The sequence below is a fragment of the Felis catus genome, chromosome A1, assembly GCF_018350175.1.
Source record: "Felis catus isolate Fca126 chromosome A1, F.catus_Fca126_mat1.0, whole genome shotgun sequence".
Taxonomy (NCBI): Eukaryota; Metazoa; Chordata; class Mammalia; order Carnivora; family Felidae; genus Felis; species Felis catus.
The window spans coordinates 204,726,617-204,740,344 of record NC_058368.1 but is presented as its reverse complement, the minus strand read 5'-3'; the positions used below and the strand labels follow the sequence as shown (position 1 = coordinate 204,740,344).

Sequence of the window (13,728 nt, the reverse complement as noted above, 5' to 3'; positions counted from 1 at the left end):
GAAATTAGGGCTTCAAAACTAGACACATACAGTTTAAAAAATATTTAAGGAAACCAATAAGGTAAGTTTAAAATTCAGAAGCTTGCCTTTAAAAATGCACTTTAGGTGGGGACCCCTGGATGGCTCAGTCGGTTGAGCGTCCAACTTCAACTCAGGTCATGATCTCACCCTCATGGGTTCTAGCCCCGCATCAGGCTCTGTGCTGACAGCCCAGAGCCTGGAGCCTGCTTCGGATTCTGTGTCTCCCTCTCTCTCTGCCCTCCCCCCCCCCACTCGCACTCTGTGTCTCTCTCAAAATAAATAAACATAATAAAAAATTTTTTAAATAAATAAAGAAAAATGCACTTTAGGCATGCAAATATATCATATATTAAAAAGCTTCAAAAAAGATACAAACTAACCATCCCATGTACACATGGGAAAAAAATAGGGACTTTGTGAGTAGAAACTTACTGAGGTGAAAGGAAATTTATTGTAGAAGTTGCAGGCCCAGACTCTGACTTAATAAGACAAATTATGAGAATCTTTTTAATGGAAAAATCCATGCTGTTGAAAATGTAAGTGTTCCTAATTTTCCATAAATGGTAACAAGGTGTTCTATCTGAAAACACATGAAAAGCACATATTGAATACCTGCTTTGAGAATTTAACTTGAAGGAAAACACCATTATTACTTGGGTCTATTTCTTTGATGGCCTTATGTCTTAAAAGTCTAATAGCCTTATTACCCTTCCCCAGGAAGGTAAAAGAAGGGTTGTGGGACCTTGATCTTTGTTACCAAGGACTCTAGCGGCATGTCTTTGCAAATTTTGAATAGCAAACCATTTGAAGTACTTTTAAGCCTTCTAGAAGAAGCAGAATAGGTATGTAGTTGCTTCTAACAGAATAATTTAGACAACTGTGATTTTTCTAGGACCATTTCCAGTTCTGTGATCTTATGAGTGACTACCCAGAATTTCCAAAGAACAAACTCTGTGTGTGTGTGTGTGTGTGTGTGTGTGTGTGTGTGTTTGACTATAATGTGTTTTGGTGTAGAAATAATGTTGGGTTTTTTTTTTTCTGTTCTTACGTCTTCATGCAAAACTGTAATATCCCAAAGGGTAGAAAACATATCTGTAGTTTTCTTTATAGTTCCACCATTCTCCATAGTAATTCTATTATGCTTTGATTGTATAGAATATCTGACGGCCTAGTACAAAAATGGAGTTGCAATTCTATAAACAAGCCTGTTATTTCTTTGGGTTTATTCCAAAATAGCTTGGAGAACTGTGATCCATGTAACAAAATGTTTCTTAACAAAGTTATTTGCTTTGATCTTCCTTTAAGTGGCAAACTCCCCCGTGCTATTTCACAGAATTCATTTTGAGTACAGATGCAGAAACACTTTATAGAGTTTATTGCATTGAGTTGTTGTCTCGCTAACCAGTAAGTTTTATATTTTGTCTTGAAAGATGGACCCTGTATTGTCAACATCAGTTCCAGTTTATTCACTGAGACTAGATAAAGAATATGAAGTGCGTGTGAGATCCAGACAACGAAACTCTGAAAAATATGGCGAGTTCAGTGAGGTGCTCTATGTAACACTTCCTCAAATGAGCCCATTTGCATGTGAAGAAGGTAAAAGATTTAAAATGGCAGCCAACGTGGCTTTTGTCAATGTCGTAACATTGTTCAGATCACGATCCATTAGCTTCAAATGTCGGGGTGAGAGACCTCAAGTTCACAGTCTATAACAGATATTATTCATTACAGAAGGGGAAGGAGAACTTAGTTTTTGAATTATTTAATTCAGGAAATGTCCTGGGGGAGGTGTAAGTTAGAGAGGAGAAGATGTACTAAGATATTAATGGGGGATATCTCTGGATATCAGAATTTCAGATGATTCTTTTATTTATATGTTTCCATACTTCTAAAATTTTCTATGAGTTTGTTTTGCATTTATAATCAGAAAAATGTTTTTCAAATACATAATGAAGAAATACTGTGTATTTCAAATACATAGTGAAGAAATATATGGATGGATGGATATGTGGCATCTAAAAGCCTACTATTGTGTCAGCATAGGTTGTCAATGGCAGCTGCTTAGTGGTTTTAGAAAGCTTAGGTATGGTTTTCACCGGGAGAAAGCCTTAATAAGTAGCATGCTAGTTATGTGCAAGGACAACATGGAACATTTGAAGATCTTATATAAGAAAAATACAAAGATAATGCAAGTTCAGAGAAATGAGATCTATGAATTCAAAATAAAAGAATTAAAACTTTTGATACAGACATAAAGAAGTCTGCCTAATAATGAACAATAAGTATATAAAGTTATCACTCCCACATGGGAATTAGCTATAGTGCATCTACAATTAAACACAGAGGGTTCACAGGGCTATGTATGAGGATGTGAAGTTTGTTAATGAAGCAATCACAAGCAATAGAGAAATTAAATTTATATTTTTGCATTGATGGTACAAGTAAAATCCATGATACTAAATAGTGCTTAAATGAAAATGCCTGTAGCACTGTTTTCTTTTTCTAAGTTCTAGTTAGCAGGCTTATTATTTTGTACAATATTTGATATAATGAAATTCTGGTTTCGAAAGTAAATTTGCCACACACCCTTTAAGCTTCTTGTGATGCCATTTAATTCAGTTAGCACAGATTTTTTTTAACTGATTTTTCCTTCCAAAAAATGTTTTCCTTAAAAAAAACCCTGAAGTTCTAGCTTTGTTATGTTCCTGAATACATACAGGAACTGTCATTGATACTCTGGCATTGATACAAAGTTACAGATACCACAAGATATAAAATGGTATTCTCTCCTCCATTAATTCTTTATACTATACATAATATCTCCTTTGGAGATTTTAATAACTGAATAGGAATATAAAAATAAGAAAGGAACATTACAGCACAAAATCTTACTTTTAATAAAGCAACATTAAGGTAAACTCCACCTGTCTTTTTTGTGTAAAGTGGATAACCTTGATGAGGATGTGGAAAAAAGGGAAACTTCCTGCACTGTTAGTGAGAAAGTAAATTGGAGCAGCCACTATGGAAAACAGTATGGAATATTAAAAATAGAGTATTAAAGTATGGAGTATTAAAAATAGAAATACCATACAATCTAGTAACTCTACTATTGGGTATTTATACAACAAAAATGAAAATACTAATTCAAGTGCATATATATATATATATATATCCCCATGTTCATTGCAACATTATTTGCATCAGCCAAGATATAGAAGTAACCTAAATATCCATCAATAGGTGAATGGATAAAAAGATGTGATTTATACACACACACACACACACACACACACACACACACACACACACAGTGAAATATTATTTGGCCATAACAAGAATGAACTCTTGCTATTCACAACATAGATGAAGCTAAAGGGTATAATTCTAAGTGACAAATACCCTGTGATTTCACTTATATGTGTGACCTAAAAAAAAAAAAAAAAAAAGAACAACAAAAAAGCAAGATGGAAACAGACTCATAAAAACGGAAAGCAAACTGGTGGTTGCTAGATGCAAGAGCACAGGGAGGATGGGTGAAATAGGTAAAGGGGGTTAAGCGATACAGACTTGCAGTTATAAAATAAATAATCACAGGGATGAAAAGTACAGGATAGGGAATGTAGTCAATAATATTGTAATAGCATTGTATGGTCACAGGTGGTAACGACAGTTATCATGGTGAGAACTGAGTAATGTTTGGAACTGTTGAATCACTATGTTGTACACTTGAAGCCAAAATAAGATTGTATGTCAACTATATTTCAATTAAAAAGTGGGTAACCTCTTGGTAAGTGATAAGAACACTGGGGACCTACTGCAAGCAGCTGGTAGGCACTTGGTCTTAAGAAATGAGATAGAAGTGGGGCACCTGGGTGGCTCAGTTGGTTAAGTGTCCCACTTTTGATCCTGGCTCAGGTCACAGTCTCATGGTTCATGCGATCAGGCCCCACTTCGGGCTCTGAACTGACAGCATGAAGACTGCTTGGGATTCTCTCTCCCTCTCTCTGCCCCTCCCCTGCTGGCATGCATTTGTTCTCGCTTGCTCTCTCAAAATAAATAATAAACTTTGGGGGAAAAAGGTTAAAAAAAATTTTTTTAATTTTCAAAAAGAAATGAAACGGAAGTTTCACAAACAGATTCCCCCAAGTCTGTTAACACATATACTAAAATCTGAAAATGGGAGCCCCAGTAGTGATCTTCTATCACAGGATATTTTTTAAGCTGTAAAATATATGGTCTTCATGTCTAAGAAGTTTCAGTCATGATTCAAAAATAGAAACTCTGCCTCCATCTTTTTGATATATCCTCAGTCTGGAGGATTAAAAAAAAATATTACCACACTTAAAAAAAAAAAAAGAAAAAAAGAAAGAACCAAGTGGACATTATTTAGGTAAAGTAGTATGTTAACAAACAGCACTTTTTTCTAGAGCTGAAGCCACTAATGATGCACCCTGAACACATAAGGTGCTTAATTAAAGGGGTTGCTGCAGGGTTTTTTTAATGCAAACATGGATTGTGCTTAAATTGTTTGCTGTTTCTTCATTTCGATTTTTTTTTCATATGTGAAAGGATTTGAAGCAGTGGACAGAAATGTTCTTGGAAAAGAAAATACTCCAAATCATTGCATTCTGTTTTAGTGATTAGCAGGAAAAATCGGTGACTTTACTAGATGAATACAAATTAAGAAATCTTTTTATGTGAAAAAGGAAAGTGAAAGGTAAACTTCAACTATTCCTAACCCTATGAGTGAGATGCTATTCTTGTGTGTTTCAGATTTCCAGTTTCCATGGTTCTTAATTACTATCTTTGGAATATTTGGGCTAACGATGATACTATTTTTATTCATATTTTCTAAACAGCAAAGGTAGGTGGGAAATGGTCTAATATTTAGATGTTTTTTCCAGTGTTTAGATTTCCATATGTGTTTCCATTTGTTACTTGATATTTTCTTTTGCAAATCATGAGTGAAAAATTTAATTAATGCAGTAAGATATTATCCCTAGGTATACATTTACCACATTGTTGTGTTCATCATAGAGAATTCACTAGTGTCTTTTCTATCTGGGAAGTTGTATAGGACACAAGGAGGCTGAGGCTAGCGACTGCACACCTTGTGATATGAACCTCCTTCACAAAATCATTACCTCTGAGCTGCCCCTTGACCTCTTCAGAGTCCTGAACGAGCAGGCCCATCCACTCTAGGATGACAAGGTGGCACAGAACCTTTGGCTGAGTTTGACACAGGCCTAAAATAGAAGCAAATTTAAAAGGCGAACTAAAGCCACCTAGATAATTCAATCTAATATAACCGTTTTAGACTTCGTATGATGGCGATTTCAAGTAAATCTGGGTTTTCTTTAAATTATTAAATTTTATTTCAGTGTTACAAATTACCTGAATTTGTAAATACAGCTACAATGCTTTTTAAGTTTGAGGAGATTCTATTCTGTATTGGTGTCGAAGACTTGGTTCCAGCTATTATTCTGCTACTGCTGTTTGATTATCCCCTTAATTTCTCCAGGCTGCATGTTCTCATCAATAATATGAGGATGTTGGATTATAATGAGGCTTAAATGTCCCTTGAGCTGTATGAGCTATCACTCTCTGTTTTTCTCCCTGAAAGAAATTCCGTACAGACTGGAAATAGGAATATAGGAAATGTTATTGGTACTGATTGCAAATTTTCTTACTTTTAGAGTATTTTTTTAAGTCCCCTGGGTTAATCCTGACCCTTCTCCTAGACTAGGGTGACTAACACTCCCGGTTTTCCTGGGAGTTTGAGCACCGAAAGTCCCGTGTCCTGGGAAACCCCTCAGTTCCAGACAAACCAAGGTGGTTGGCCATATTTCCTAGAACTAAAGACATGTTCTCCAGCTGAAGCCTAGAGACATCTACAAATCAAAATAGGGTCTATGTGAACACATTGCACAAGCTTTTTAATTAGAGTAGCATCTCCAGTTTCATACTGTAAACCAATGGGAAAGCAGAAGTCATTCTGCAGAATTTCATTTTTATCTAACTTTTTAACAGCGTTTCTTTTACAAGCATGAGTGTTATAAAGCATGACAATATGGTTTTCATTTGTTGGGGGGAAATAGTAAGTGTAAATAAATTTATAGAATTTTAAGCAATTTATATATTTAAATAATGCCAACAACAGAAGAGTCAAGTAATTCTGTCGATTAATTTGAATTCATTGATCTATATAGTTGATGGACTAATTTATATATAAGTACAGTAGACATACCCATTATGTATATAAAGTAATTCACTCTTAACATAAGCTGTCAATTTTGAGTCTTTGTGAAGGCCATGTAAATTTGTTATATTGGTTAATTATATTAGCTACCAATATTTCAAAGAAAAAATAATTCTCTCAACAAATAGGATGTTAAAGAAAATATATTAATCTTTGTATAAAAGAGTTTTCTATGAATAATGAAGCTCTTAACTTCAATGCTTAGTCAGAATTACCAAATTATAAAATTGTTCTGAAATCTTTACTGTACTCTCACATTTCCTGTACTAAATAAGTTCTTTATAGAAAAGAATTAGTTTTGTTCTTTCATTTGCCCATAAAAACCCTTGTCATGGTCTAAATTTCCATGTTCCAACGAAAGTAGGAAACAGGAGAAAACAGTTGTCAACAGGTGTGGAAAGAACATGAAGTTCTAATGATTAAAATGATCCTCCAGGGGCACCTGGGTGACTCAGTTGGTTGAGTGTCTGACTTCAGCTCAGGCCGTGACCTCCTGGTTCGTGGGTTCGAGCCCTTTATCGGGCTCTGTGCTGACAGCTCAGAGCCTGGAGCCTGTTTCAGATTCTGTCTCCATCTCTCTCTGCCCCTTCCCCACTCGCGCTCTGTCTCTCTCTGTCTCTCTCTCTCTGTCTCTCTTAAATATAAATAAAACATTAAAAAATTTTTTTAAATAAATAAATAAAATGATCCTCCAAAGAATGAGGTTCTTATGTCAGCTTTCCCCAGAATGTTAGGGCTCTAAAGGGCTCAGGTTCTACATTTTGTATGAAGTTTTGAGTCCATGCCACTTTTCCCTTTCCATATTTATAATGTGATTTGGATTTGAATAAAATGATGGCAAAGTCACAAACAGAGCTTCAGGCCAGGTTATCTTTACCCTGTATTCAGTCATTCTCATCATACACTCATCCCAGCCTTTGAGCTATTACTAACGGGGAAAGAAACAACTGAATCAGCATCAGACAGGAGTGGCAAACTGGCAATCTGAAAGCCAAGCTCAGCCTGCAGATCTTATGCTTTGTTATTTTATGTATTTGATTTTGGAGTAAAAATTTTGCTACAAAATGTTTACAAACTAGGGAATTTCCGCACAAAAACCCAGATTTCCAGGTCATGTTTAAAATCTGAAAGATCTCGTGACATTCAGTTGATATTCCTGCATGGCAACATGTGTTGAAGCAGAGGACCAGCTGTTCCATTTGGGAAGGATATGTGTTCTCTGTGACCATTCCCATCCCTCCCTTTGACATTGCAACAGGCCTGCTTCGTGCATTTGCATCACCTGCTTGAGCCCTATAGGCTGCAGGCTCTGTTACCCTGGCGGGAAGTCAACTACAAGTCCGAGAAAGCTAACATGTGCCTAAATGCATTATACTCTGCAAATCAAGAGGCAAACATAAGAAAGTCAAGCATTAGACATTTAGGAATCTTTGTTTCCTGCAATTACAATTGTGTTGCATTTTTCTATGTTTTTGACATTTGAAATATTCATTTAGAGATGTAGGACCAAATAACACAGCAGCATGACAGAAGGCAAAAGGCCTGGGTTTGGGGGTTAGGTACTTTGGATTTGAGCCCCAGCTGTGCCAAGTATTAGTGTATGATTTGAGTACCTTCCTTAAATCTCTAAATCTTTCCACAGATAATATCTGCCTCCCTGGTAGTTATAAGACCAAATAAAATGTTTAGTGTCTGGTTGACAAACTTGTTTTCTAAAGGCCCAGATAGTAAATTTTTAGGCTTCTGGAGCCATGAAGTCTTTGTCACAACTACTCGACTCTGCCACCGTGGCATGAAAACAGTCATAACAATGTCTAAACTAATGAACATGACTGTGTTTCAATAAAACGTTATTTACAAAAGCAGAGAACAAGCCAGATTTGGCCCTCAGACCATCATTTACTAGCCCATAGGTTAGTGTGAAATATATCTTATGGTGTCTGTTTTATCAGAGGCATTCCAAAAAAATGGTAGCAACTATTCATAATTTATATTTTTTCTGTATCTTCTATTCACCAGTAAAAATCTGTTTTAACACTTGCTCCGCTAAGTAAACCTAGTGGAGGCTACTTACAGCAATTTAAAAAGTGAAATTTGGCTTATTCCTTGGTTAGGTAAAAAGGCAAATGGAAATATTCAGAAGATGGGTTCCCTATTGAATAGACTAGACGATCCATTCACATTAAGTGGAATATCAGCTAATATCCAAAAAGCAGTTTATCATCCCTGCCTAACAGTGGTGCCTCTGAGTCTTGTTGTTTTAAAACAATAAATGAACTGACTAGAATAGCTAATCTCTGAGCTTTATTCCAGAGCTGCAATGTTAATTTTAAGACACAAATTCTAGTTATGCTATTAACAAAATAGATATATGAGGTATTCAAGTTTATTCAAGAAGTGTTTGAGTACCTTCTATGTGCCAGGAATTGTTCTAAGTGCTAGGGATACAATAAACTGCAAGACAGGCAGAAGAGACATTGAAATGAATCATGATCAAGAAATAATTTAAATATTGGGAACAGAAAATTCAAGCACATCATAGAATTGGGTGTATAAATCCATATTGATCAGTTAGAGATAGCTCAAGTGTAGCCTTTCCCAACCGAAATGAAGCCTGCAATGACACCTTGGTTTATGAGATCATCTTAGGTAATTTTATGATTAATGTGAGCTGTGTGGAACAAACTTAATTCATCCCATTTTTGAGGGTGCAAATAATTTTGGCTTCAAGTGAATCAGCTCTTCTTTCTTTCTTTTTTCTTTCTTCCTTCCTCTTTTCTGCAAACTACTGATGAGATGTACATTAAAATTGCCATCCTTATAGATGAAATGGAAATTGGCTTCAGATAGAGTCAGATTTCTCATTCCCAAATACTGCTGCTGGCTGTCAATAAAGACATAAGGAAAAAAAGATTATGTTTTATTTATTTTTTTTAATATATGAAGTTTATTGTCAAATTGGTTTCCATACAACACCCAGTGCTCATCCCAAAAGATGCCCTCTTCAATACCCATCACCCACCCTCCCACCCCCCCATCAACCTATTATGTTTTATTTAAATTGACTTCACATGAGGGCTTTTTGTTGATTTTTGTTGCTTTTTTCTTCTTCTGTAGTTTTTCCTCATCATTTACTGCTTACTATTTTCTTTCTCATACTCCACTTACATGGAGTATCAGAATATTTGGAATAAGTAATAGTTCTATTAATATTTTATTCCTATCTTTTGAAACACGAGAATGTATAACTTTGCAGATACGTCAAACCAAAATTTTATTTGTTTTCAAGGATTAAGATGCTGATTCTTCCCCCAGTTCCAGTTCCAAAGATTAAAGGAATTGATCCAGATCTCCTCAAGGTACTCAATAAATTATCTAAGGCCTAGATAACACTAATTAAATGCCGCCTGAAGCATACTGTCCTATGTTGAGAGCTTTTGCAAGCTATGTGTATCCCATTCCATTTTTAACCCCTCTGGAGAAAAATGTTTCAAAATAATAATGTATCTTTTAAAATTATGAGAATGTGTTATGATGTATTTGAAAGTTCTACACTAATGTGTTTATTATATGGCTTTGTTGCTATCGCTTTTCTTGTGACCATAATTTTAGTCTCTGAATGTTATTTGTGAAAACATGTAATCATTATGAGTTCCTTTTGATAGGTTTCATTTTCTTTCTGTTTCCTAGGAAGGAAAATTAGAAGAGGTGAACACAATCTTAGCCATTCATGACAACTATAAACCTGAATTCTACAACGATGACTCTTGGGTTGAATTCATTGAGCTGGATATTGATGACCCCGATGAAAAGACTGAAGGCTCCGACACAGACAGACTTCTAAGCAATGACCATGAGAAATCACTTAACATCCTTGGAGCAAAGGATGATGACTCTGGACGTACCAGCTGTTATGAACCTGACATTTTAGAGACTGATTTCAATGCCAGTGACGTGTGTGATGGTACCTCAGAGGTTGCTCAGCCACAGAGGTTAAAAGGGGAAGTAGATCTCTTGTGCCTTGACCAGAAGAATCAAAATAACTCACCTTCTACTGATGCTACCCCTACCACTCAGCAGCCCAGTGTTATCCTAGCAAAGGAAAACAAACCAAGACCGCTTCTTACTAGTGGAACTGAGTCAACTCATCAAGCTGCCCATACTCAGCTGAGCAATCCGAGTTCACTGGCAAACATCGACTTTTATGCCCAGGTAAGCGACATTACTCCAGCAGGGAGTGTGGTCCTTTCCCCAGGCCAAAAGAATAAGGCAGGGATATCCCCGTGTGACATGCATCCAGAAGCGGTCTCACTCTGCCAAGCAAACTTCATCATGGACAACGCCTACTTCTGCGAGGCAGACGCCAAAAAGTGCATCGCTGTGGCCCCTCACGTCGAGGCTGAATCACGTGTGGAGCCAAACTTTAACCAGGAAGACATTTACATCACCACAGAAAGCCTTACCACTACCGCTGGCCAGTCTGGGACAGCAGAACGGGCTCCGGGTTCTGAGATGCCTGTCCCAGACTATACCTCCATTCACATAGTACAGTCTCCGCAGGGCCTCGTGCTCAATGCCACAGCCTTGCCCTTGCCTGACAAAGAGTTTCTCTCATCGTGTGGCTACGTGAGCACAGACCAACTGAACAAAATCATGCCGTAGCCTTTCTTTGATTTCCCACAAGCTACATATTGAATGGTGAGGAGCTGGCTAGGGCATGAGTGCTTACACCAAAACAATGTTTAAACTTTTGGGGGGGATGGGGGGAGCGGATTCTAAATGCCTTTTTCCTGAAGTGTTGAAAGATAATATTAAAAAAGAAACAAGAACGCCTGAACAGATAGATATTCCTATTGTGAACTGTAAATATTTTAAAGAATCGTCTCAAAGACTGTTTAGTGGCAGTGATTGTCTTGTTAATGTGGGTGTTAATTTTGTGATACTAAGCATTGAATGGCTGTCTCTAATGTATAGTAAATCAAGCTTTTTGAAAAAGCAAAAAATCAGGTGGCTTTTGCAGTTCAGGAAAATCGAATGCAAATCAGAGCACAGGCCAATGTTTTTTAGATAATCCGGAACTAAAATTATAGGTAAGAAGGCAAGAAATAGTTTGGATATGTAAAACATTTATTTTGACATAAAATTTATAAAGGTATTTTTAAGAATTTACACTACAAGCATGGCTATTTTATATTACACTACACGCTGTGTACCATAGTTCATGCAGACCCATCTGGAGAATGTAGCAACCGCACTCTAAAGCCGGTTTAATGCTTTGGTCGGTCCACCTAAAGAAAAACAAATAAGCAAGTTAGTTTTTTACGCGGCCCTTTTTGTACCTCCCAAAACTCCTTAAGCAATTCTGAAATGATTGTTGTTACCTGCATTATTGGCACATGCTTGTCTTAATTTAAATTTTTAAAGAAATATTTGTTAATTGAGACAACTTTTAAGATGTATGCACAGGTCTACTCATCGTGAACCAAACCAAAACAAACAAAAGACTCTTTCTTACCCAAATTTCGGCTCAGGTCAGAGAGCTCCCTACTAAGAGAAGGAGAGGGTATTAGCTGGTCCTTACTGACAGGCTGCTCAGGGGCTATTGTTGCACACGGAGTGAGTGTTTAGGCAGGCAGATCATGAGCGATGGCCCCAGAACCTTTGTAGTAGTATCTCTTCTAACACAATGTGATTCTATTGCACAGTGACCTAAGAAGGGAATAAAGTACAAGAAGCATTTTGTAAGTCGAAACAAATTGAAAATGAAGTTAACCAGATAATGGAACCAAAAGATCAAGAAATATACCCACTATTCATTGTAACAAGAAACAGAAGAAACAAGATTTCCAATCCCCTCAGATAAGTCAAAATGTTCTTAACCCAATGGGGAAACTTTCTTCCTCACTGAACTCTTCCTAGGGTTTATTTAAAGTAGCAAAGAAGTGTCCTCATTTTTTATTTCCCCTCTGAGTGGATTGGCCTCCAAGAGGGCAGTCAGAAGAGAAAGAAGCGTCCTGAAGTAATGTTGAAATTATCTTTCAACATCATTCTTGGGAGCGTTGGGATTATTCCCCAAAAGGTTTGTCCAAAGAGAAGAATCTCATCTCACTGAAAAATGCTTCTCACTTTAAGTTTTGGTTGGTTTTTTTTTTTTTTTTACATTTAATGAAACTTTAAAGTTAGCTTTAACTTAAATAGTATTTGCCATTTAGCTCAGACCTTTTTAGGAAACAGGCTTAATGGTTGGTGATTTTAAATTCCCTCTTTCTTGCGGGAAGGACAGTGAAAAGCTAGAACTGGGTGTTCCAAGTTCAACATGTTACTTTGTAATAGGTGTTTAATAGATCTTTTCTGCTACCTTGCTGCTATAGTTTTCTCTAAGAGCTACATAATTTAGTTTCATGTACAATTTCATCAGTGTAGAACCTAATTCAACTTAAAACTGTGTGCTTGGGAAAACTATCTTACTATTTCACCATAGGCTGACAACAATTTCTATAGCCAAAAATAGCTAAATACCTCAATCAGTCTCAGAATGTCATTCTGGTACTTTGCTGGCCACACAAGCCATTATTCACTAGTATGACTAGTTGTGTCCTGCAGTTTATATTTAACTCTCCTCATGTCTGTGGATTTTTTTCCTTCAAAGTTTAATAAATTTATTTTCTTGGACCCGTGGTGGCATGCTTCTATTGTCAAACACCCACATGAAAGGCACCCTACACCAGACCGCATGCTCTTCAGTTCTTCTCATTGGAAGGGGAGCTGAGCACAATTAGTTTAAACACATTGGCAATGGATGTGGAGATTTTTGTTATGTGCTGGCAGCTCCCTCCCTCTCTTTTTGAGGAAGCAGGAGCCCAGCTCAAAATTACTATTCCAGCTTGCCTGGACTGTGCCTTCTCCTTGGCTGTAACACCCCGTGGGCAGAGGCTCTTAGAGCCATGTTTTGGATGCAACATAGCATGTATGACATGAGGAGTCGGGAGAGTGAGGAGGAGAAAGTGGTGCTTGTGTTGCAGGATTTGTTATTTTACCTCCATACCCGGGTCCGTTGTCTCGCCGCTTCGAAGAATGACACAAAATAAAATGAGCAACGGGTAAAAGTTTATTAGAGTCTAAGACCAGAAAGTAGAAATAGTAGCAAAGCTCTGTCTGTAGAGAGCGGACATTCGAAAGTGAATGCCCACGGACGATAGGCAAGGGTCTTTGTTTTAGAAGGTTCCGGTCAGCACCCCTCTCCCTTCCCCCTCCTTCCTTCTCAGGTCCTACCCTTACTGACTGATAACTCTAGGTGCTGGGTTGTCCATTCCTGATTGGCTCAATCATTGTATGAGGGATGGTCTATGGCCATACTGTTCCTTGGGTCTGGGTCATGTGTTTTATGGTCTACTTATGTTTAGTCAGGTCTTTTGTCAAATTCCTGAGGGGAACCCCAGGGAGAGTAG

At 37.2% G+C, this 13,728-nt stretch overlaps 1 protein-coding gene across 9 annotated transcripts in view; it reads left to right on the top strand.

Annotated features, from left to right (window-relative positions):
• GHR (growth hormone receptor) overlaps window positions 1-12,952 on the top strand; it is a 272,519-nt gene extending 259,567 nt beyond the window's left edge. For all 9 annotated transcript variants that reach the window (XM_045037576.1, XM_023238718.2, XM_023238712.2 and 6 more), the window contains 4 exons: window positions 1,452-1,617; window positions 4,795-4,885; window positions 9,570-9,639; window positions 9,971-12,952. In XM_045037576.1, coding sequence (XP_044893511.1) covers window positions 1,452-1,617; window positions 4,795-4,885; window positions 9,570-9,639; window positions 9,971-10,942 — 1,299 coding nt within the window. In that variant the 3' untranslated portion in view covers window positions 10,943-12,952. The remainder of the gene's footprint in view (window positions 1-1,451; window positions 1,618-4,794; window positions 4,886-9,569; window positions 9,640-9,970) is intronic.
• The last annotated feature ends 776 nt before the right edge of the window (window positions 12,953-13,728 follow it).